The sequence below is a fragment of the Convolutriloba macropyga genome, chromosome 3, assembly GCF_964194025.1.
Source record: "Convolutriloba macropyga chromosome 3, txConMacr16.3, whole genome shotgun sequence".
Taxonomy (NCBI): domain Eukaryota; kingdom Metazoa; phylum Xenacoelomorpha; order Acoela; family Convolutidae; genus Convolutriloba; species Convolutriloba macropyga.
Genome location: NC_134470.1, coordinates 49,270,970 through 49,296,638, shown reverse-complemented (window position 1 = coordinate 49,296,638; position 25,669 = coordinate 49,270,970). Strand labels below are relative to the sequence as shown.

At 37.3% G+C, this 25,669-nt stretch overlaps 2 protein-coding genes across 3 annotated transcripts in view; one reads left to right on the top strand and one right to left on the bottom strand.

Annotated features, from left to right (window-relative positions):
• The window catches only part of LOC142336251 (phospholipid-transporting ATPase ABCA1-like), a 123,264-nt gene that overhangs the window by 41,991 nt on the left and 55,604 nt on the right, over positions 1-25,669 (bottom strand). The window lies entirely within an intron of this gene.
• On the top strand, positions 504-5,044 carry LOC142336252 (uncharacterized). The gene is made up of 2 exons (XM_075384940.1): positions 504-856; positions 4,817-5,044. Exons 1-2 carry the CDS (start codon positions 661-663, stop codon positions 5,029-5,031), a joined length of 411 nt encoding a protein of 136 aa, XP_075241055.1. The 5' UTR covers positions 504-660; the 3' UTR covers positions 5,032-5,044.

Genomic DNA, 25,669 nt, shown 5'->3' with positions numbered 1-25,669 from the left:
TAACAGATCTTTAGACTTTTTCGCCAACTCAACTGATAGAAACTTTGTTTCAGAGAAATTAAAAATGAGCATGCGGACCTAGGAGCCTATATGTTCTATACCCACTAAGCTGGGGACCGAAACGGAAAAGATCCCATGCATACTTCAGGTCAGACAGCAATTTAATTGTATCTTTTCCATTTGTCCCTCCCCCCCCCCCCCCCCCCCCCCTAGTTCTTCATGCAGCCCCAGTTACAGAGCACGTGTCATTGCATAGTAAATCATTATTTAAAAATATGGCACGTGCGTCTGGGGTGTGCAAATAAAATGCACCCATTAAGCTTGGGGGCACAAACGGAAAAGATCCATTTTATTAAACACAATTTTGGCCTTTTCACAGCCTTAATCAGGATCTTTTCCATTTCTGCAAAATTTTCCAAAAATAGATCTCGCGAATTTCTCCAAAGTGAAAGATATTAACGCTTTCGTTCCTTTAAACGTTGGTACAGTTGTGACATTTATTTTTCGTCTTCGAAGCTCACGTGCTTAAATAACGTCAACAGACTTCACAATGTAGTTCAAATTCATCCAATGGCATAGCAGAAAGAAATTAAAAGTGTACAAGTGTACGACATGGGAGACCATCTGGACTAAGGCAACTAAGTTACCATTAAAGCGACGATGGAAAATGGGTCGAGAAAGGAGAATGAAGGATCAGTTAAAGGCACTTCAAGTGCAGAGAAGGACCCGACTGTGGCTTCCAACAGGAGCAAGGGGAGGAGCAACAACATCACCATAGCTCCATCCCGTAGTGCGCCACCCAAAACACAAACACCTGCTCCTACACCAAGGCCACCTACTTCTGCCAAGAGAGCAGGCAAATTAAAACCAAATAGCTAGTAATTTCGGATCTTTTCCGTTTGCCCAACCCCCCCCCCCCCCCCCCCCCCCAGTACGAGTCATTACATAGTAAATCATGACATTATGAGGGGTGGTGCAAATATATGCCCATTAAGCTGGGGGGGGGGGGGGGGCACGAACGGAAAAGATCCGTAATTTCAAATCATAACCCCATTTATCTATTCCGTTGAAGTTGAGGCATCTCGCTGCCAATACCTTAAAAAAGAAGTTTAATCACTCAGGCTAGGAATAGAAATTTCGGATATCTCCCGTCATAGTCCAACCCACCTCCTCAATGATTTATTTAAAGTAATTGTGAGTGCGGATCTATTCTGTTTTGACCCCCCCCCCCCCCCCCCCCCCCAACCCCAGCTAAGTGGCATATAACTTTTACGGCGCACATGCAACTTTTTACATAGTAAAGTGGTATTTAACACAAATTAGTGGGGTTATAAAAAACACTGGGTGAGGCAGATTAGAACCGGGACTGCTGTGCACTATAACCCCCTTAAGCTGGGGGAGGACGACAATATAAGTAAACAACAAGATTTTATTTACGGATTAAGAACAAACCGTAATTCCTCTCTCCACACCTGGTCTTTCCTCTCAGCAAATTGAAGCCCAATATCTGACACAAAATTGGGATCTTTTCCGTTTGTGCCCCCCCCCCCCTCCCAGCTAAGTGGGCGCATATTATTTGCAACCCCAGACGCACGTGCCATATTTTTACATAATAATTTACTATGTAATGGCACGTGCTCTGTAACGGGGGGGGGGGGGGGGGTGAATAACGTACTGGGAGGGGGGTACAAACGGAAACGATCCCAGAAATGATTCAATTCACGGAATCTAAACTTTTGTATTGTGACGTATAACCCTTGCAGAGTCACTAATATTGCTACAATTTGTAATAAAGAGGTATATGTCAAGTATATGGTATGCGAAATACAACAAGTTGTAATACAACTAGTTCAATTAAAACAATAAAATGAGGGCACGTAATGTTCATGAGTGCCTTCAATAAATGTTTTTAAGCACTCGAAAGGCCCTGTATTAAACTCAACATAACTATTCAAAATGAAACTTTTTGGGGGATCTATTTTTATGGAGGTATGATGGGAACCACCCAAAACGTCCAAAAATTTGAAAGTTAACTCCACATCATAAAGAACCTATCTCTTGGGATGAAGGATTTGATAAGAATTTATTCCGATTCCATATTTCGCCACTGTTCATTTGGATCTATTGCCCCCATTACAATTCGTGTTTTTATATGGCACGTTCCTATGAAAAAATAGCCCGTCCACCTCGCGGCATAAAAGTTATGTGCCCACTCAGCTAGGGGGCGTAAAAGTTATATGCCCAATATGGGGGGGGGGGGGGGGGGGGGTGATTCGTTTATTTTTTATCATACAACTTCACAATATTTTTCTACAGTGCAGGGAAGAATAAAAAGGACTGGAAACTGATGTAATTTGAAATAGCACACGACTGGTCTAGATACTATAGCGATAGAACGCCTATATCTTTTAAACAGAACCGACTACTGCTGCAAGAGTTACCATGGAAAAATCGTGGTGGGTAGGGAAGAGGTTACACTGCGGTGAGACCGCACCTCAGCTTTCGTCAACTGTGGGCTATAATCTCATATATTGATACTAACCCCAAATGATAGTATTAATAAAACCGACTAACGCCGGACAATTTGCAAAAAAACGACAGCCGGGGGGTTCCAAACAAATTACACCGTGAATTTACACCTACACAATAGCGTTCGAACCACCAAAACTCCAAAAAACTGCACTTGAAATTATAACGCAAACCGTGTAAAATATTTTTCAAGAAAATGTGAAAACGTCGTTGCAAGAAACAGGCATTTGGTGGAAATCAAAAGAACTCCAAAACTTCAAAAAATTTGTAAAACAGAAAAAAAGATTCGTTCAACATTGAAAATTCTCAAGTAAAAAGCTCACAAATTGAGACAAATGCTCATTGCCGTAATCTGCTTTTTGAAAAAAAAACAACAAACCTTTCTTGAACTCATGCCTAAATTGCAATCGCGGAAAACTATTCCTTTTGGATAAAAAACAATTAAAAACATGCAATAAAGCATGAAATTATTGAGTTCAACTTTTATATGTGTCGTTTTCTGTGTCGTCAATTTTGGACGCTCGATGTATTCATCATGAAAAGTTCTGTTTATTATTCTTAGCGTATTTTTTAAAGTGGTTTATCAATTTTTGATCACCTTTAGCGTCATTTTTTAAATTAATTTTTTTTTGCTAAATTTCCGCATGAGCCTACAATTTGAAACGATTGCGTGTTTTTCTTAGACGCGCAGCGATAGCAAGGTATCATCGCGAATTTTCATGATCGGGATTTTAAGTGCATTAATCAAAGTTCTCATTAGATACCGATAGAGGGATCAGTGAACATATGTAAAACTAAGTGAATTTTAGAATTTTGCCTCTTTCAATCATGATTCTGTTAATTTATAACTTGGACTCATTAAGGACAGGTCCGACCCTCTTTCTAGTGAAACAAAAATTATTCTGTTTTTCGGCTTTATGTTATTACTAAGGCTTCTATGACTGATCAGTTTTCAAAAATCAGTTTTCAAAAATCAGTTTTCACAAATCAGTTTTCAAAAATTTTCGAAAACCTGCACATAATTGTGCTTTTTTGATGTCCTGTCGCATTATAACAAAAAAAAGGTCCGATTGACGCTGAAATGATGTTCAAATAATGTTATCAGCGAATTGCTGAAGTTTATAAATACTTCGACCGTTTTCTCGAAAATTTTAATGTGTGGTTTTTGCCTGTATTTGTTGCTCTTTTTAGTCAAATGAATTATTCTCATAAACAAGAGTTAACATTGGCATCATATAGTTATACCTTTTGGTCAACTTGCAAATCAGTCTCATTAGTGACAGGTCCTATCAACCTTTTTCCGAAACAATCAGCTCTACTGGTTTTAATTCTTAATTGATGGTTTTATGACTTTGAATTTTTTGTCTTTTCACACAGCTCAATCAATAACAGGTCTCAGTGATGTTCAAATGAAGCCAAATCTACTAGCTACTACCTAGATTCGTATATATATATCTCACAATCAATTTACGAAAAAGGTGTTGAAGCTGTCAAGACCATACGCTATTATCTGAAAACATTATATATGTTCATTTGGCATCATTTGAACATCACTGGGACCTGTTATAAAATGAGCTATGTGAAAAGAAAAATTCAAAGTCATAAAACCATCAATTTATAACAAAACCATAAGTTGAAACCAACGGTGATGACTTTTGAAATTATCAGGTTTCCAAAAGATCAAAGTAGTAGTAGTAGTACAAGCTTCGGGCTACTGCCCCTGGGGTGTCAATCCTAATGTTTATCAGACTATTGCAGTTTATCTTTTTCCAGTTGTTACATGTTCCACATTTGCACATTATTCTCCAGGTGCACTTGTTCAGTTGATTAGAACTTTTTGTGAAGTATTCCCAAAGATTTTTGAATCTTGCCCCTTTTTGTCAACTTGCTGCAAAAGGACCGGTCATATCTGCTTTTTAGTTAGGAACAAAACAATTGTAGTTTAGGTTTTATCTGATGCTATCATTGACTTTGCTACCACTTATGTAGTTCGTTCAAACGCCATTAAATCTGGTCTAGTAGCTCTAGCATTTCGATTTTTCGATTGTGGCCTAGCGTTTCTAGAGATCAGTTCTTTCGCAGCGGTCCATAGTTTGTACGAGTTTCCTCTCTGCTGCGCACACTATGCATAAGCGTGCACGAACTCGATACCCTGATTTTTCAATACCATGATTTTGTAATAAATTATTAGTAGTACTAGCAGTACCAAGATTACGATCCCACAATTTCTAATTCAACTTGTTAGCATAACATTCTTCATAAAATTTGCCTGATGGACACACTCAAGCGGCCGAGGACTCAAATGTAGTAGGGAGTCAAGCGGATCAAAAGCAATCAGCGACCATCCTCACCGCCGGATCAACCTTACCTCGCAACAAACCACAATCAACAGCTCGTACTACTTCGAGAGAACGTCCGGTATCAGAAGAGAGACCCATACAGGAAAGGTACGTGACGCTCATCATAAATTGTGTTTCATTACAGCTTTCTATGTTTCATTAATAGTTTCTTTGTTAATTGAAGTTCCTTTAATTCCGTTCATTTTCAAAAAAAACCAGAAACACAGAACACCATTCAAAACAGAGTCTTCAGTTATTGACCCACCTTCATATATTATGTAAACTTTGTTTTGAAACACATGCCAATATAGTAAACTCGCATGTGTATATGCGCAACAGGTGCCTATGGGGGTGCAAATGAGCGTTTACTAAGCTTAAGGGCGACGGCACACGACCCTCAGCTAGGGGGCGTAAAAGTTATATGCCCAATATGGGGGGGGGGTGATTCGTTTAATTTTTATCATACAACTTCACAATATTTTTCTACAGTGCAGGGAAGAATAAAAAGGACTGGAAACTGATGTAATTTGAAATAGCACACGACTGGTCTAGATACTATAGCGATAGAACGCCTATATCTTTTAAACAGAACCGACTACTGCTGCAAGAGTTACCATGGAAAAATCGTGGTGGGTAGGGAGGAGGTTACACTGCGGTGAGACCGCACCTCGGCTTGCGTCAACTGTGGGCTATAATCTCATATATTGATACTAACCCCAAATGATAGTATTAATAAAACCGACTAACGCATTATAACGCAAACCGAGTAAAATGAAATTATAACGCAAACCGTGTAAAATATTTTTCAAGAAAATGTGAAAACGTCGTTGCAGGAAACAGGCATTTGGTGGAAATCAAAAGAACTCCAAAACTTCAAAAAAATTGTAAAACAGAAAAAAAGATTCGTTCAACATTGAAAAATTCTCAAGTAAAAATCTCACAAATTGAGACAAATGCTCAATGCCGTAATCTGCTTTTTGAAAAAAAACAACAAACCTTTCTTGAACTCATGCCTAAATTGCAATCGCGGAAAACTATTCCTTTTGGATAAAAAACAATTAAAAACATGCAATAAAGCATGAAATTATTGAGTTCAACTTTTATATGTGTCGTTTTCTGTGTCGTCAATTTTGGACGCTCGATGTATTCATCATGAAAAGTTCTGTTTATTATTCTTAGCGTATTTTTTGAAGTGGTTTATCAATTTTTGACCACCTTTAGCGTCATTTTTTAAATTAATTTTTTTTTGCTAAATTTCCGCATGAGCCTACAATTTGAAACGATTGCGTGTTTTTCTTAGACGCGCAGCGATAGCAAGGTATCATCGCGAATTTTCATGATCGGGATTTTAAGTGCATTAATCAAAGTTCTCATTAGATACCGATAGGAGGATCAGTGAACATATGTAAAACTAAGTGAATTTTAGAACTTTGCCTCTTTCAATCATGATTCTGTTAATTTATAACTTGGACTCATTAATGACAGGTCCGACCCTCTTTCTAGTGAAACAAAAATTATTCTTTTTATCTGCTTTATGTTATTACTAAGGCTTCTATGACTGATCCGTTTTCAAAAATCAGTTTTCAAAAATCAGTTTTCAAAAATTTTCGAAAACCTGCACATAATTGTGCTTTTTTGATGTCCTGTCCCATTATAACAAAAATAAAAGGTCCGATTGACGCTGAAATGATGTTCAAATAATGTTATCAGCGAATTGCTGAAGTTTATAAATACTTCGACCGTTTTCTCGAAAATTTTAATGAATGTGTGGTTTTTGCCTGTATTTGTTGCTCTTTTTAGTCAAATGAATTATTCTCATAAACAAGAGTTAACATTGGCATCATATAGAGTTATACCTTTTGGTCAACTTGCAAATCAGTCTCATTAGTGACAGGTCCCATCAACCTTTTTCCGAAACAATCAGCTCTACTGGTTTTAATTCTTAATTGATGGTTTTATGACTTTGAATTTTTTGTCTTTTCACACAGCTCATTCAATAACAGGTCCCAGTGATGTTCAAATGAAGCCAAATCTACTAGCTACTACCTAGATTCGTATATATATCTCACCATCAATTTACGAAAAAAGTTTTGAAGCTGTCAAGACCATACGCTATTAACTGAAAAGATTATATATGTTCATTTGGCTTCATTTGAACATCACTGGGACCTGTTATAAAATGAGCTATGTGAAAAGAAAAATTCAAAGTCACAAAACCATCAATTTATAACAAAACCATAAGTTGAAACCAACGGTGATGACTTTTGAAATTATCAGGTTTCCAAAAGATCCAAGTAGTAGAAGTAGTACAAGCTTCGGGCTACTGCCCCTGGGGTGTCAATCCTAGTGTTTATCAGTCTATTTCAGTTTATCTTTTTCCAGTTGTTACATGTTCCACATTTGTACATTATTCGCCAGGTGCACTTGTTCAGTTGATTAGAACTTTTTGTGAAGTATTCCCAAAGATTTTTGAATCTTGTCCCTTTTTGTCAACTTGCTGCAAAAGGACAGGTCATATCTGCTTTCTAGTTAGGAACAAAATAATTGTAGTTTAGATTTTATCTGATGCTATCATTGACTTTGCTACCACTTATGTAGTTCGTTCAAACGTCATTAAATCTGGTCTAGTAGCTCTAGCATTTCGATTTTTCGATTGTGGCCTAGCGTTTCTAGAGAGCAGTTCTTTCGCAGCGGTCCATAGTTTGTACGAGTTTCCTCTCTGCTGCGCACACTATGCATAAGCGTGCACGAACTCGATACCCTGATTTTTCAATACCATGATTTTGTAATAAATTATTAGTAGTACTAGCAGTACCAAGATTACGATCCCACAATTTCTAATTCAACTTGTTAGCATAACATTCTTCATAAAATTTGCCTGATGGACACACTCAAGCGGCCGAGGACTCAAATGTAGTAGGGAGTCAAGCGGATCAAAAGCAATCAGCGACCATCCTCACCGCCGGATCAACCTTACCTCGCAACAAACCACAATCAACAGCTCGTACTACTTCGAGAGAACGTCCGGTATCAGAAGAGAGACCCATACAGGAAAGGTACGTGACGCTCATCATAAATTGTGTTTCATTACAGCTTTCTATGTTTCATTAATAGTTTCTTTGTTAATTGAAGTTCCTTTAATTCCGTTCATTTTAAAAAAAACCAGAAACACAGAACACCATTCAAAACAGAGTCTTCAGTTATTGACCCACCTTCATATATTATGTAAACTTTGTTTTGAAACACATGCCAATATAGTAAACTCGGATGTGTATATGCGCAACAGGTGCGTATGGGGGTGCAAATGAGCGTTTACTAAGCTTAAGGGCGACGGCACAAACGGAAATATTCCAAAGGGGTCTATTCTGTTCCCCCCCCCCAGCGTTTTTTATGACCCCCAGTTACAATTTTTTTAAAAACCCAGAGTATATTAAAAGTGGATCTTTTCCGTTTGTGCCCCCCCCCCCCCCCAGTACGTTATGCTCCCCCCAGTTACAGAGCACATGCCATTACATAGATCATTATGTGAAAATATGGCACGTTCGTCTGGGGGGTGCAAATAATATGCGCCCATTAAGCTGGGGGGCACAAACGGAAAAGATCCTTAAAAGTCCTTAACAGATCACATATTAACAGTTCACTATTTACAGTAGATTTCATTCCCTGCAACTATTTAAAAGTATATTAAAGGTCAAGAACAGTATTTACAAAAATGGTGGCAAAAATTATTTATATCCGTACCAGTTAAGAACAAGAACGAATTAAAAAAGGAGATGAGAGAAGGTTGGATATAGCGAAGAGTTTGCTACAAACCAGCAATCAATTTAAATGAGATAAAAATTATCAAAACGTAAAACATCTAGGATCTTTTCCTTTTGTGCCCCAGCTTAGTGGGTGCATATTATTTGCACCCCCCAGATGCACGTGCCATATTTTAACATTATGATTTACTGTGTAATGGCCCATGCTCTGTAACTGGGGAAGCAAAACTTATTGGGGGCACAGACGGAAAAGTTTGAACATCTATTTGAAAATCAAACAAAGGCTAATAAACTAAAAGGCATCCCTTCCTCGACAACAGCCCCCATGGAAGCCTCAACCGGCTGCGGCCGTCGGAGCGAGCGTGAACCGCGCAGGCAGAGTACGGAGCTCAGGGGTAGCGCAAAGCTGATTTTCGTTCGGATAAACGTGATGTTGGCGTAGGAGTCGTCGTTCTTAAGGATCAGTTTGCTGGCAACTTGCTTTATCACCCGAGTTGCTGAAGGTCATGCTCCTCCTGTGCAAAAAAAATCAACGAACTAAAAGTGTCCTTCTCGACATTTCTAATTCAAGGCGCGTATTTCAATTTTTTGAAATTTTCTTGCTAAATATAAGCTTCTTCAATTTTTTTTCGGGCAGCTTTTTGCAAAGGGCTTGCAAATACTTACCTAGAAGAACGTTTTTGCGAATCTGCTGTTCCAGAGGCCATTTGCTTTAACATTCAATCGTGCGTCATCTTCAGTGCTGGTAGTTTTATTTGCGAAGGACTGGCCTTGCTACGGCAGATTTGGATCGATTTCAAAATCAAAACAAATTTCCTCAAGCAGACTGGCGAAAGAGTCCCGGATGTCGTTATGTCTTAGGTGGGTATACTCGCCTCTGGGACAGGAAAGGTCATGGGCAACTGTGAACGGATCGCCACAAACACAGTTGGACGCAAATTCGTGGGGCTCCCAACCATACCGAAAGGCAATACCATATCGGATAAAACACTTTTAACCAGTTACAAACCAGTTATTTGTAACCAGTTATAGCACGGTACTATGTATGAAAATAGCATGTGCACCTGGGATTCATAAAAAACTTATGCTCACTAAGCTGAGGGGGGGGGGGCAGAAACAGAATAGATTCCTCCAAATCAGCTGAACAAAACTTGGATAACCACTTAACTTGGACAGAACAAAACTAATGATAAATTCTTGTCATTAATCAAGCTCGACAGATATAATGACAAACGAACTGAAATCCACGAAATGAACACCAGAACGTTTGTTGTTGTTATTGATGCTGTTGTTGTGGATTTTCAATTTGTCCTGATGGGATTTCTCCCTGTTGTTGGATTGGAACTTTGAACACTGATCTCGGCGCAGGTGGCAATCACATGCCAGCTGTCAAGCACACAGGTTTCGCTTTGAGAAGTTGTTTTGACAATATTTCATCCGATTTTTACTTAGGTTTTATAGACCTATCGGATTTAAGAAATCTGCTTCAATTCCAATAATATTGACATTCGGGCTCATTCGGTAGAAGAACTCATGTCGCGCTCTTTCCGTTCTGACCTTTTTGATGGTAAAAAGTAGATTTTTTTCTCTTTTCCTGTTTCACGCGGAAATGGAATGGGGCACAAGTAGAACATTTTTTCCAGTAAACTCGAAAAGAAAAGTAGGCTTTTCAATTGCAGATGCGTCGAGAGAGGCAGTAGGTCCACTCGTAACAAAAGCTCTTCGTAGTTAAGTTTGAAGTTGTTCGGTGAACTAGTGCATGAGGCAAAGTGGCTTTCTTTTGGGTAACTTTTGAGCGTATAGATAAACCATAGGTTCCTTTCGAAATGATCCCCTGTCTTATTTTCCTTTGTTATTGAACCGCTATTTATAGAGTGTAACTCCAACATGCATTAAATCTGAAAAATTGGCAATCAGTTCCACTGTCTTGAAAACACATATTAGTGTTTACTTAAAAAGATCTATCCTTCCATCTCGACATTTTTACTAGGTAAAATTCTCACGAAGAGCACAATAATGAGTGGCAATGAAAAATTAATGCAAAATCAGCAAACAATGGAAGGCTTGATCAACAACTACTGAAGCAAAATTTACCCTTTTCCATTGCGTAGCATGTGGTGAATGCATGCACATTGCGAAAAGTGTTTTGACATATAGCAAGAAGCTATTACTGGCATTAGCAGTATCTTGCAGAACGTTCTCCTTTTATGCCAATAGCTAAAAAAGACAGACAATATCCTCGATGTAATAGTTAGCACCAGGAATGACGAAACCAACAAGTTGGTAAAACGGGAACTTGATGAAATATTAGGTGAAGCAAAACCAATTGGTAATCAACTCAAATTCAAAAATTCAATTGAAGAGAAAAGTGTACAACTTCCTCCAATATGACGAAAACTCTTAAAATCTCAAGCAACAATATAGGCCCGAGAAAACCTTTCTACGATGGTATGCAATTCAGAGGAACTTTTGAGCTAATCTGCACTTATAGGAGAGATAGAGTCAACTGAAAAAATGGAGACCTGCAAAGATTATGCAAAAACCACGAGTAAAAAAAACTTCGTCGTTGATATTGAGTGGAACTATGCAAAAAGGTTGATGCTGATAATAGTAGAGATAGGCACCTGCAATGCGGGAGATTAAACATTTAGGCAAACACCAGGAGGGCAATAGTTGTACTTTTTTGGTGATTGATATGGAGATTGACCATGCAAAAAAACCTATTCCAATCGCAATCGCAAAAATGAAAGCTTACGGTTAACCAGTCCAGTATTCATGAGTAAAGAACATAAACCAAATGAACCAACTGTCCAAAGATAGATTCTCAAAGTAAAGGGAGAAATGATCAAAACTGGAACAAATCTCAAAATACTTAGATTCCGGAAACTTGTACGGCAATCAGAAAACGAATAAAAGATGTTCAAATAAATATGCTAATATCAAAAGATTGACAATTAAAATCAGAAATGAAGATCTTGACCTATAATGTCTGGAGCATAATCGATTTAAAACGAAGAAATACGTTTGCAAACTGTGTGACAGTTAAAAAATATATACATAATTTGCTTAACATAAACCAAAAAACTTAACAAAATTGTGGTATGCTAAACGAAGCTCTTCTCTTCAACGATTCCTAAAACGACCGCCAACAATTCTCATAAAAGATTCTGCAAAAGAGACTTGCACGCAACTAGAGAATAAGGAAATCTCATTGCAGTACTTGACATAACCCATGAAAGTGTTGATAGAATTCTGAAAGTGATTACGTAGTTGTTAGTGTTTTGTTAAAATATGTCTCTATACTAAGTTGGTGCGTATAAACCTCACCAAAAAAATAGCCCATAGAGACGGTCGCCAAAATCAATCACTTTTCTGGCAGATGAACTATATTAATAAGATAAAACGTAACGTAAAACTACAACCCGATAATCATCACAGGGGTATTAACCTTGTTAATACAATCTGGGAAACTCTTAGTTCTAATGGCGAGTACAAAGTTTAAGTAAAGGATAATCTGGGCGAACATCATTTCAAGGAAATCATGCGAAACGATAAGCATCATATCGATGTTTTCCTTGTTAAAAATTGTAAGATATAATCGATCGTTCAGTAATAAGCAATTTGTGAACAGGTCATTTAGTTAAGATTATAAAACTTGAATTGTAGCTCTACAATTAAATATAACTCATGAAACAAACATGGATGTAAATGGCAAAACATGCTTTCAAAAAGCTCGCAATAAACGGAATTACTGCTGGATACGATTTTAACTTTGACGGTTACAGTAACATAGATGAATTTCTGGAGCAATGGCACAAATGACTTGAGTGAGTTTTGGCAGAAAGTTTCTCAAAGACTACTAAACACAGGGTAGTAGTCTTTGAGAAAAACTTGAAACTAGTGAAGCATGTGGCGCAGACAATAGATGTTCTTTTGTGCTCAACAGCTTGCCGACACTTTCAAGTTTTTTGTTGATAGTTTACAAGTCTGCGATATCAAAAATTTGTTTTCCATCCTATTAGAAAATAAATTAAATTATCCCTATCTTTAGAATAACTCATGAAACAAACATGGATGTAAATGGCAAAACATGCTTTCAAAAAGCTCGCAATAAGCGGAATTACTGCTGGATACGATTTTAACTTTGACGGTTACAGTAACATAGATGAATTTCTAGAGCAATGGTACAAATGACTTGAGTGAGTTTTGGCAGAAAATTTCTCAAAGACTACTAAACACAGGTTAGTAGTCTTTGAGAAAAACTTGAAACTAGTGAAGCATGTGGCGCAGACAATAGATGTTCTTTTGTGCTCAAGAGCTTGCCGACACTTTCAAGTTCTTTGTTGATAGTTTACAAGTCTGCGATATCAAAAACTTGTTTTCCATCCTATTAGAAAATAAATTAAATTATCCCTATCTTTAGTATAACTCATGAAACAAACATGGATGTAAATGGCAAAACATGCTTTCAAAAAGCTCGCAATAAGCGGAATTACTGCTGGATACGATTTTAACTTTGACGGTTACAGTAACATAGATGAATTTCTAGAGCAATGGTACAAATGACTTGAGTGAGTTTTGGCAGAAAATTTCTCAAAGACTACTAAACACAGGGTAGTAGTCTTTGAGAAAAACTTGAAACTAGTGAAGCATGTGGCGCAGACAATAGATGTTCTTTTGTGCTCAAGAGTTTGCCGACACTTTCAAGTTCTTTCTTGATAGTTTACAAGTCTGCGATATCAAAAACTTGTTTTCCATCCTATTAGAAAATAAATTAAATTATCCCTATCTTTAGTATAACTCATGAAACAAACATGGATGTAAATGGCAAAACATGCTTTCAAAGAGCTCGCAATAAGCGGAATTACTGCTGGATACGATTTTAACTTTGACGGTTACAGTAACATAGATGAATTTCTAGAGCAATGGTACAAATGACTTGAGTGAGTTTTGGCAGAAAATTTCTCAAAGACTACTAAACACAGGGTAAGTTAGCGGACTTGGGTTTGAAAACAAACATCACATTTAAAAACTACAACTACCTGAAAGCGAAAATTTGAAAAACTCAAATCTGTCAAAACTGCTAAGAACTTAAAAAAGATCAGCTACAAACAAACATAGTCAAAGATTCAACTGAGTTTGAAGAGAAATTTTTTGACGTGGAAAAAAATTTTCGAAAATTATAGTAATTTTATCAATATATTAAAAAAGTAAAACATGTGACCCTGACAATAGAAGTACTATTGCACTCAAGAACCTGCCGACCCTGTTAATTTTTTTGTTGGTAGTTTATAAGGCAGCGATATCAAAGTTTGTTTTCCCTCGTATTAGAAAATAGGTGAAACTTTCCCTATATTTAGTGATGCAGACAGAGTAGATGTAAAACATTGCTGCTCTATAGACCTTCTATGCAATACATCAAAATTTCTCGGAAAAGTTATCTTGGATGTAAGAAATTTTAAAAAGGACGCTGCACAAGGCAAAGCGTGGTTTTCGAAGACAAATTAGTAATAATGCATACGCTGCTTTTCCCAAATCATATTTACAACAAATTCGATTGTAACAAAAAACTCTGGTACAGTATCAAAAAGCCTATAAAAGTGTCCCACATGACTTGATATCACAAAAAATTGAACTGCTAAGTTTTGGCGTTAATTTTCTAAAAACTTTTGCCAGCTTCCTAAGTAAACGCAGACAATGTAATAATTAGCCATTGTAAGACAAAATTTTGCAGGTAACAATTGTAGTACCTCATGGACCATTATTGGGTTGATTTACGTTTATCGTTTTTTCAATGATCTACCTGTGCAAGTATCTAAATATGACGCTTTCAGTTGTGCTGACGAGTTCAACTTCGTTGCGACAAACAATGAAAATATGCAATATGACAGAAAACTAAATGACAATAGTTGTTTTGACAATAAAAGTCAATTGAATGGAAAGACCAATCTATTTCAGACCAATCAAAGTTCAATACAAATCCAAGAGACGCCTGGACAACAACATATTGAAGAATCAAAGCAAAGCAAAAGACCTTACAATAAAAATGGTGCCCAAGGTGAACTGGAAATCTTGTCTGGAAAAAAGCGCTAAAAGTGGAGAATGTGTTGAGAAATTGTAGGAACCGTGCTGATATTTTTGTGTTGAAGAAGACGCTGCATTTTGTATGAAGCTGCAATTTATATAAAGAACTTGTTGAATTTTGAAGTGCTGAAATTCATAAGAAAAAAATTGAATTATGCTTAAAACATCCAGATCATTTTCAGAAATTTTGTGCTCACATCCGTTCGCCTCTCGACCCCGATAACCAGAGGATACGTTGTTGTGGTTGTTAGTTTTATGCCAAAAGATAAAAATATGCTAAAAGTTGCTGCTTGTAAAGCACTCCAAAAAATCGCAGATAGTTGTCCAAATCGATGTTTATTTTAGCAAATGAATTAAACCCATACGCTAAAACGGAGTAATACGACTCGATGAATACCACAGTGGCAATAGCTCTGTTAAAACAATCTAAGAATCTTTATGTTCTAATGACAAGTACAACAGTCGAGTACAAGAAAATTTGGGCAAACATTCTTTTAAGGAAATCGTTAAAGAAATGGAAATCAACTCGATGTTATCCTTGTTAAAAAACCCAAGAATGCAATCGATTGTTTAGTAAAAAACAGGTTTTGAACAGGTCATTCAGCTCAGATCATAAAACTCGCAAGATTGGTCTACAATTACAATTAACTCGTGAAAAAAAAATTAGATTAAACAATTAATTTTGAGTGTTACAAAAAATAGATGAATTTATCAAGCAATAGTACTATGACTTGAAAACGTCTCAAAGATTTGGCTGAAAACGTTTCAAAGACTACTAAACACAGGGTCCCCGAACATGGCTTTGAAAACAATCATCACCCTTAATGAAATTATCACTACATTAAAGCCGAAATTTGAAAAGTTCAAGTCTGTCAAAACAGTTGAGACTTAAAAACAGAAAATTAACCTCAAAAAACATAGGCGACGATTTGGGTTTTTTTGAAGAGAAATTTGGTGACCTGGAAAAAAATTGGACCTTTAAAACAACTCGTTGTCGACCCATTAAAGATGTAATTTCCCAAGATAATAAATTTCAGCAACACAACATTGAATGACATTGCAGAAAAGAGTAAATTCCTGAAAAATAATCAAAATGATAGTAATTGTCGATTTGTGAAAAACAGTGTGGATCACAGTGTGGACAAAGCAAATCGAAAATTACAAAAATTTTATAAAAACTTGAAACTAGTGAAGCATGTGGCGCAGACAATAGATGTTCTATTGTGCTCAAGAGCTTGCCGACACTTTCAAGTTCTTTGTTGATAGTTTACAAGTCTGCGATATCAAAAACTTGTTTTCCATCCTATTAGAAAATAAATTAAATTATCCCTATCTTTAGTAATGCAGACAGATTAGATGTAAAACGTTGCAGTCCTATAAGCCTTCTGTGCATTACATTGAAGTTTCTACAAAAAATCAAGTTTAATGAACTTTAACACATATCAAAAGTGACACTACACAATGCAAAGCATGATCTTTGAAGACAGATTAGTAATAACACAGAGGCTACTGTTACCAAATAATTTTTACAACAAATTTGTTGGAAACAAAAAAAACTGGTACTGTTTCTGGATCTCAAAAAAGCCTTCAATTGTGTCCCACGTGACCTTTCACTACGAAAACTTGAACTGCTAGGTTTGGCGTTAATTTTGTAAAAAATTTACCAGCTACCTAACTAAAAGCACACAATTTAAAACTTAGCGATTGTCAGTCAGAATTTTGCAGGTAACAATTGGAGTACCTCTAGGACCTCCTCTATTGGGTTCTTTTCTATGCATGATTTTTCCCAATGATCTACCACACAAGTTTCGAAACATGAAAAAAGTTTGACGCACAGTGAGAATATGCAATATGACAAAAAAAACAAACTGAAAAATGTTGTTTTGACATTAAGATGTGATGAAACTCAAAAAAAATCTATTTCTTATCAATTAAAGGTCAAAAGCATCTCAAGAGACGCCTGAAAAACAAAACTGTAAAGAACCAAAGCGTAAAAAGGGATCTTTTTCACAATGGCGCCCAAGTTGTACTGAGATTTTGGTGTGCAAAAAAAGCTCTAAATGCGGAAAATGTGATGAATTATTAAATAGTCAATTTTAGAAAAAAATTACAAAGCTTAAAGTTCGGAAGTTTAAAGATGAAGGAGTTCACATGCTGACTACGTTAAAGCAATAGAGAGCACAAAATGACCGTACAATTTTTGTAAGCTTTACTGAAACAACTGAAGTTCTTTTTTCTTACAAGCTGAGAGTATATAATCACTGTGCGGAATTTTTTGGTGTTGAAAAAGATTTTGCTTTTTGTAGGAATTGTCCTGAAATTATATAATTAACTTGCTGATAGTGCTGATTTCTGGAGTTTTGCAAATGCTGATTTTCCTGATAAGGGAATTGGATTTATACTTAAAACATTTTGAGTTTTTGTAAGAAAAAAATTGGCAAATGCTCAAACTATTTCTATTCAGCACATTCAAACACCAAAATAATTAAGGTTTTGAAAATTTTCCCTACTAAAATTGAGCACATTCAGCGCAATTGCATAGAGTATTCTACTGAGACATCTCGACTAAGATAACTGGAGGAAACGTTGTTGTTAGCGTTAAGTCAAAAGGTATCTCTTGTAAAGCCCTCCATAATGTAGCGCATACAGATGGTTGCTCGAAGCGGTGGTTATTCTAAAATGAAATGAACTAAATTAATACGCTCAAACAAAAAACTACGATTTCATAATAATCGCAGTGGCAATAACTTTAATTATACAATCTGGGAATCTGTAAGTTCTAATGACGAGTACAACAGTCGAGTACAAGAAAGTTTTGAGCGAACATAGTTTCAATGAAATTGTGAAAAAAAATAGAAATCAATTCGATTTTTTTCTTGTTAAAAAACCCAAAGATGTAATTGACCTTTCACTATTAAACGATTCTTGGACCGGTCATTCAGCTCGGATCATAAAATCTGCATAGTTGCTCTTCAGTTACAATTAACTCATGGTTGATGATTGAAAAAGATGATGAACAGAAACGGACCCAATAAAAGTTCTTGAGGTACCCAAATTGTTACCTGGAAACTTCTGACTTACAATTGCTAAGTTTTACATTGTCTGCGTTTACTTGAATTTATCGGGAATATAACGCCAGGAATTTCAGGTCAACACCTAGCAGTTCAAATTTTTTGTAGTATCAGGCCATGTGGGACTTTTTCTTACGTTTTTTTTAATCCAGATACAGTACGAGAAATTTTTTGTTAACAACAATTTTGTTGTAAGGTGATTTGCGAACAGCAGCATCTTCCTTTTTTCGGATCCGTCTTCAAAAACGATGCCTTGCATTGTGCAGTGTCACTTTTAAAATGTCTTACAGTTCATCAAACATGACTTTTTCGAGAAACTTTAAGTACTTCATAGATGTCTCATAGGACTGCAGTGTTTTACATCTAATCTGTTTGCGTCACTGAAGATAGGGATAATTTCATTTATTTCCTAATAAGAGGGAAAACAACCTTTTGATATCGCAGCCTTGTAAACTATCAACAAAGGATTCGACAGAGTTGGCAAGCTCTTGAGCACAATAGAAACTCTATTGTCAGCACCACATGCTTCAATACAATCAGATTTTGATAAAAATTCTGTATTTTCAGATTTCATTATGTCCAAACTGTTATAAAAGTTTTTCACAAATTGTCAATTACTATCAGTTTGATTATTTTTTAGGAAAATTTTCGCAAGTAAAGTTCTAAAAATCTTACTCCATTCTGCATTGTCATTTAATTTTTTGTTGTTGATTTTCGCGAAATTACATTTTTTTTGGTCGTCTCGCAAAATTGCATCTTTTATGGATCAATCACAACTATTTTCAAAGATCTGAATTTTTCCACTTCAAAAAATTTCTCTTCAAACTCAGCTGAATCATCAATTAAGTTTTTTTGTAGTTGATTTCCTTCTTTACTACTCACAGCAGTTTTGAGAGATTTGATAATTTCAAATTTTCTCTTTAAACTAGTGATAGTTTTCGTTAAGTATGATGTTTGTTTTCCAAAACCCGGGTTCTTGCCCTATATTTACTAGTCTTTGAGACCGTTTCTGCCAAAACAAACTCAAGCCATTTGTACTATTGCTTTTCAAATTCATCTATGTTACTGTAACAGTCACGGCTAAAACTGTTTTCGGCAGTAGTTGCCTTTGGTGCTCACCATCGTGCCTTTTTGAAGGCATATTTTTGCCGTTCGAAAACAGATTTGTTTTTAAACGGCAAAAATATGCCTTCAAGAAGGTACCATGGTGAGCACCGATTGGAATTACTGCCGGAAGTTTTTTAACTGTGACTATTAGAGTAACATAGGTGAATTTGAAAAAAAAATGTACAAATGGCTTGAGTATGTTTTGGCAGAAAACGTCTCAAAAACTATTAAACACCTGGCCAGACCCCGGACTTGGGTTTGAAAACAAACACCAAACTTAATGAAAACTATCACTATCTTATAGCAAAAATTTGAAAAATTCAAGTCTGTCAAAACTGATAAGTCTGAAAAATATTCACTAAAGACGGTCGTTGATTCAGCTGAGTTTGAAGAGAAATTTTTCGTGGAAAAACGCAGATCTTTAAAAGTACTTGTGGTCCATCCACAACAGATGTAATTTCGCGAGACAATGAAATTCAACAACAAAAAAATACGTGACATTGCAGAAAAGAGTAATTTTTGTGAAACTTGCTTGCGAATGTTTAATTACTCTTAAACGAAGTTTGTAGCAATTATTATAGGCCTGTCGGTCTTTTTATGCGAGTTTTCGGTTGACCGATTTTTTGTCTGACGCCTTTGACTTTTCGTCCTCAAAAACGGGAAAAACAGGTTGCGCCCAGCGGGCATTAAGTGCTCTTAGAGCCTTTCAGCTCTGTTTCAGCTCAAACTGTTTTGGAGACTTATAATTATGGTTTGAAGAGCGGTTCTAGAGGTTGAAGACCCCCACTCCAACTGTTGACCCCCACCACTATTGACCCCCATACCCACACTGCAATGTTGCCCCCATCCGACTGTTGCCAACCCATCAGCACCCCCCCCCCCATTGCTACTGACCAACAACCGCTCGCTAAAAACACGCAAATTTATACAAATTTTCACAATTTTTTTCAAGCTTTTTGAAAAATTTTGTCTTTTTTATAAAACTTTTGTCAAATGTTTGAGTTTTATCAACACTAGATGTCAAGGAACCCACTCTATGATTTGATAATAGGTTACTGCACAATATCTACTGGTAATAGAATGGTTTCAACTTTTCAACTTCGCGAACTTTTGCAATTTTTCGAAAAAACGTGCAATTTTTTTCAAGGTTTTTGAAAATTTTTGTCGGTTTTTAGGTTTATCCAGCCTCAAGAGCCAAGGAGCCTCCACTATTATTTGAAAATAGGTTACTATATATGTTCTAGACGTAATGAAAATTTTTTCAAGATTTTAACACCACGAATTTTAGCATTTTTTTGACATTTAAACATTTATTGCCATTTTTCAAGATTTTTCAGCCTCAGGGTACAGAAAACTTAATTATGGGTTTGATAACATGCGGCTGCATAGTTCTTAGTGGTAATGGAATGGTTGTCAACCTTTTAACAACGCAAATTTTATCGATCTGTTTTTATAAAACTTGCAATGTTTTCAAGTTTTTTGACAATTTTTGTCATTTTATTGGTTTATCTAGCCTCAAGAGCCAAGAAACCTCCTTTAGAGTTTGATAACAAGTTATTGTACAGTTTCTAGATGCAATGGAGTGTTTTTAAAGATTTTAACATTTAAGGAATTTTAGCAATATTTGGGAAAATTTTTGGCAATCTCAATGTTTTTTAAATTGTTTGTCGCTTTTTAAAGTTTTTCCAGCCTCAAGAGCCAAGAAGGCTCCTTACAGGTTTGATACTAAGCTGCTGCTTAGTTTTTAGAGTTAATGGAATGGTTATTATTATTTTACTGACTCGAGTTTTAGCAACTTTTTGATAAATTTTATTTTGTTGTGTCCGCCAAGTCTCGTCTCTTGCGAATGCTATGTAAAGTGGTACGAGGCAGTGAAAAGGCTCGAGCGATAAAAATTAAGTCTTTCAATCTAACTTTCTTTTATAGCTAAAGACACCAAGTGCGGTTAACTATTGCACTCCGAACGGAGTTCGAGAATAACAACTGGTACAACCAGGTAACTCAAATGAACAATGCGCTATAAACGTATTTACAACTATGAGTGATAAGATATACTAACCTATAGAGTTTTATAAGAGTTTATAATAATACATTTGGGCACTTTGTTGCTGAGTGAGTCAGGCGCTCACCACATTCCCTTCCCCTCTAGAAGGTGGTTAACAGTAGTAGGGTTGCTACGCTTCTTCTGTTGAGGCAATTTCTCCCCTGTCGTGTTCGGGAGACTCCCGTTTGGGGTCTTGCGGCAGAGGTGAACAGTCCATGGTTGTCTGTTTTGGAACTGAGTTGACGGATGCGCTATGGAATGATGGGCAAGAGTCTTGCGAATCTGAGGATAGGATGATGATGTCCTGTCCGAACGATGAGCAGTTTGGGTTTATAGTTAGAGTTGGGCTTAGTTCGGGTTGTCCACTAAGTCAACGATTGTTGTGTCTTTCGTGGCAGGTGCTTGGGGGATTTTGGCGACTGTTTTTCTAGAATGATTTTTTTCACTGTTGCTTCTGCATGCGTTTTGCGGATATTCCTAAGCGGGGTGACTTTGCAATGGTGGATACCGTGCTTCTAGAAGGTGTTGATATCATGAAGTCCGCGGCTGAGGAGGATGCTGCTATGATAAAGGGCTTTGAGTGTCCTGGGGAGTGCTCTTTGAAGACTCGGGTTGTCTTCTTTGTTTCCAGTTCACTGATGTTGACTGGGCTTAAGTTGAAAATTTTAGTTTGCTTTAAAGGGGATTTTTTCTTTGTGAGTTTCATTGTAGTAGTTGTTGGGCGAGTCTTTGTTGTGATTGGGGATATGTCTAGCGAGGAATTTGCCGCTAGAGGTGTTGCTTCGTAGTCATCAATCGGTGTGGAGGTGCCTTGTTGATGGCTTGTAGCAGTTATTGCTGTGAATGATGGTCCCGGTGCGTCTAGTGATGTGGTTGGCATTTGGAGCTTGCTTGTGGTTGGCTGTTCCAGTCGGGCTGCCTTGGCTGTCTAGTGCTCACTTCGCTTTAGTTGCTCCGTTCGGGTTGCTTTGGCTGCTTGGACCTTTTCTGCTAAAGCGGACTTCTCTATTTTACGTTTATTTCTTTTATATTCTCCTATGGTTTTGCAGCTGACGAAGTTTATGAGACGGAGTTTTGGTTCTGGTGGTTTTTGGAGTTTTTTGGATGAGATTGCGATGTCGCTGTTTCGTATTACAGTATTTTTTCGATTATGTTTGTCGATGGTAATAGTATGGGGGGTATAATCTACAATTGTTCCGTCTGGGATTATTGGCCATAGAGGTTTTAGTGTTCCTCTGGGTTCGGGATTTTTTCTTCTGATGGCTTTACGAGCTATGTTGCAGCGTGTTTGGTCAATTATGGTTGTTTTATCACCTATCTGAAACTTAAGTTTAGACGGAATTATTGTACCCTTTTGTGTTCGCCTGAGAGGGGCATCGTCCGAATCTGACGACTCTGGCGTTTTTGTGTCAACTGGTGGGGAGTCCTGTTGGGAGGCTTCCTCCGGCTTGTACTGGATATCCAGGTGGACTTCTGAGTTGGTGTCCCGGTCCCAGATTGCTGCTGGCGTCAGGGTAGGGTTTTGGAGTAGTCGTTTGTCTAAGTAGAAGGATTTTATGTTTTTGTATGATAGATTATTTGAGTTATGATTTGTTGGGAGGTTAGATAGTTCCGTGTTTTAAGGTCTACCGAAGTGTGCCTCAAATGGGGTTATTTTTGTGACCCTGTTTGTTATTGGTCTTATTGATTCGATTATTTCTGATATTTTCTCGGCTATGGTGGTGTTGTCCCATATGGGGTCGATATTCCTTGTCGCCAGACTACGTTTCAAAGTTTTTATTAGGCGTTCTACCATACCGGAAGCGCGGTGGTCGTGGGTGGGGGCGAAAATGAGTTTAATATTTTTGTTTTTGCAATAGATTTCGAAAGCTCTAGATTTGAACGCTTGTGCCTGATCTCAGCGTATGCTGCGCGGTATGCCATGAAAGGTGTAGTATTGGTTCAGGAAATCTATTTCTGTTTGTGTGTCGCAATTCGTGTGTACTACTGCTGATGGGTAGCGAGAAAAACAATCGACCGCGGCTAAGATGTAGTGTTCGTTGTTAGGACTTTTTGTGTCTACGATTGGTCCTGCGAAGTCTAATTGTATTTCTTCGTTGGGTTCACTTAGTTTTGGTAGTAGGCCTTTTTTTGATTTTGGTTTTAGGTTCTTACCTTGGTCAAGGCATTGCCTGCAGTTTTCTGCCCGTAGCCCAATTGTGCGATGTATTTGGGGAAACCAAATAAGGTTTGGTAGGCGGATCATCCCAACTTGGCCTGGGTGGGTGTGGTGTACTGCATTAATGACAAGGTTCTGTAGTTGGTAAGGAATGACTAGTTTACCGTCATATAACAAGCATCCCGATTGGGCTATGGCTAGATCATTTCGTAGGCTGTAATAATACTTCAAAAAATGCTTCAATTCTTCTCATTTATGGGATTTAACAAATTTAATGATTGCTTGGAGGTTCTTGTCCTATAAAATGGCTTCTGCCAGGAACTCTTTGCCAAATACGCGGGATAAATTACGACAATAATTGGGTGGGTTTTCATTTTCAGATTAAAATAAAGGTGCATGTCTTGATTCGTCAATTGGTTCTTGGCCTTGGCCTACATTGGAGGATGGGGGGGGGGGGTTGATGTCCGTCTGGGTAGCTACAGAGATTGGATTATTTAAATTTTGGGTCTTCATGGCTTTACTTTTGTTGGGTTTCCGATTGCGTTTAATTCTGGGTATTTCAAATGTCTTTAGGTTGGGTTTATTTCTGGTAACTACGTTAACGATAATTGAAGATTTTGTAGGTTAAGGTTTAAAGAATTGTGGGAATGAAGAAGAATTGATGTTGTTTGGAATTGAAAAAGAGTTTGTGTTGTTTGAATATGAAGAATAATTAATGTTGTTAGATCAATTTTGATAAAGAGAGATTGGATTAAAGAAAGAATTAGAATATGACTGTTTAGTACGAGAGAAAAGGCAAAAAGCGTTGGCTTTGTTTTGCGCTGGTTGGCTTTCGCTTATTGCGTCATGTGATGTATGCTTATTTCCGGTTGGAGTGATCTGATTGGTTGAGATTTTGTGTTTTCTTTCTTCGTTAAGTAGTGTGAATGTGAACTCGTTTATTCTATTTATCACAAAAATTTCATCGTCTGCGCTTATGGGAGGGGGATTTAGGTGAGGATTTCTGCTTAGGTAGTCGGTGAAGCCCATGTCTTTTACCGGTAAATGGTTGATGGTAAAAGTGTACGGGAGTAGTTTATCTACCCAGCGTGAAAATCTGCTTTGTCGGGATTTATTGGCCCGATTGGGTTTTAGTGGCGAAAGTAACGCTGTGTGGTCTGTGATGAGTTCAAACTTTGATCCTAGTAGATAGTATTTGAAGTGGTCTGTGGCCCATACTACCGAGTGTAGTTCTAGTTCTTTTGTGCTGTTTTTTAGATCTGCTTCATTTAAAAATCGACTGGCGTATGCTATTGGGAACCACCTTTCTGTGTATTGTTGTTCTAGGACAGCCCCTAGGCCTGTGTGGCTTGCGTCACATTTTAGGCGTGAATTTCGCTTTTGTCGAAATGTTTTTTTCTGTAATTTTTGATATTTCTGTTTTTTTCTAGTGCTGTTGTGTGAGAGTTTGGCCATTGTATTTTGTTGTTCGTTATGTTTTCTTTTTTTAATAGTGGTCTTATAGGATCAAGTAAGCTGGCTAGGTTGGGTATAAATTTTATGAGCTGATTTATGGAGCCCATAGGTGAGCGTAGTTGTTTAAGTGTGTTCGGGGTTTTCAAGTTGAGTATCGAGTCAGTCTTTTTTGGATTTATTCCCGTTTGGGTAATTTTGTAACCCAGCCAGGTTATTGTAGGTTTTGCGAATTCGCATTGTTCTAGTTTAATGGCGAGGTTTTCTTTGTCGAGTCGCGAAAGGACTGTGTCTATGTCTGATTCGTGGTCATTGGTAGTCCCCTTCGTTATGATTAGAATATCATCGAGAAAACTGAATTTGTTGTGGATGTTTTTGAGAGTTTTGTCAAGTGTTTTTTGGAACGTCGCTGGAATGTCTGAAAGTCTGTCGAACCCGTTTATGAATTAGTAAGGTCCCGTGGATTTACCCCCGAGGATATTGTAGTTGCAATGTTTTCTAATTTCGGGATGTAGGGGTATTTGGTTGTACGCGTATTTAAGGTCTATTTTGGAAAATAGGAAGTTACCGTTTGTTTTGCTACCGAGTCCATGAGGTTGTCAATGGATTGCATGTGATATTTATTCTTTTCGGTGGCATCGTTTAGACGTTTAGAATCTATTGCTAGTTTGATAGATTGGTCTGGACTACGGTGCTTAAAAAGACTTTGTCTGAGCTTTTTTCAAGTTTGATTATTTGATTTAAGTCTAAAAGGTGTCGAATTTCTTTGTCTACTTTTTCCGTTAGGTGTAATGGTATCTTCGACCTTTGTGTTGACATGGGCTTATGTCTTGTTTCAATGTAGACTGCGATATGATTTTTAGATTTGCCCAAACGGGTGCATAGGTGGGGGAATCTTTTATTGATTCTGATTTGTATTGCATTGTCCGGTTGGATATTGTTTATATGCATACCTTTGTTTTGGGAGAGTGTGAATCCGAGTTTCCCGAGTACATCACGTCCTAGTAGGTTGACCATGTTAGAGTTTACCACCAGGATTTCGTTGTTGCATGTCTCCCATTGTCCGGATCTTAGTTTCAATTGTATGGCTCCTGTAATTGGGATCTCAATGTTGTTGAAGCATC

Bases quoted from the DNA above. Each gene is read 5' to 3' on its own strand.
- LOC142336252 (XM_075384940.1), top strand. From the start codon at position 661: ATGGAAAATGGGTCGAGAAAGGAGAATGAAGGATCAGTTAAAGGCACT. The intron at 857-4,816 runs GCAAATTAAAAC...GACACACTCAAG, and splicing joins TACTTCTGCCAAGAGAGCAG to CGGCCGAGGACTCAAATGTA.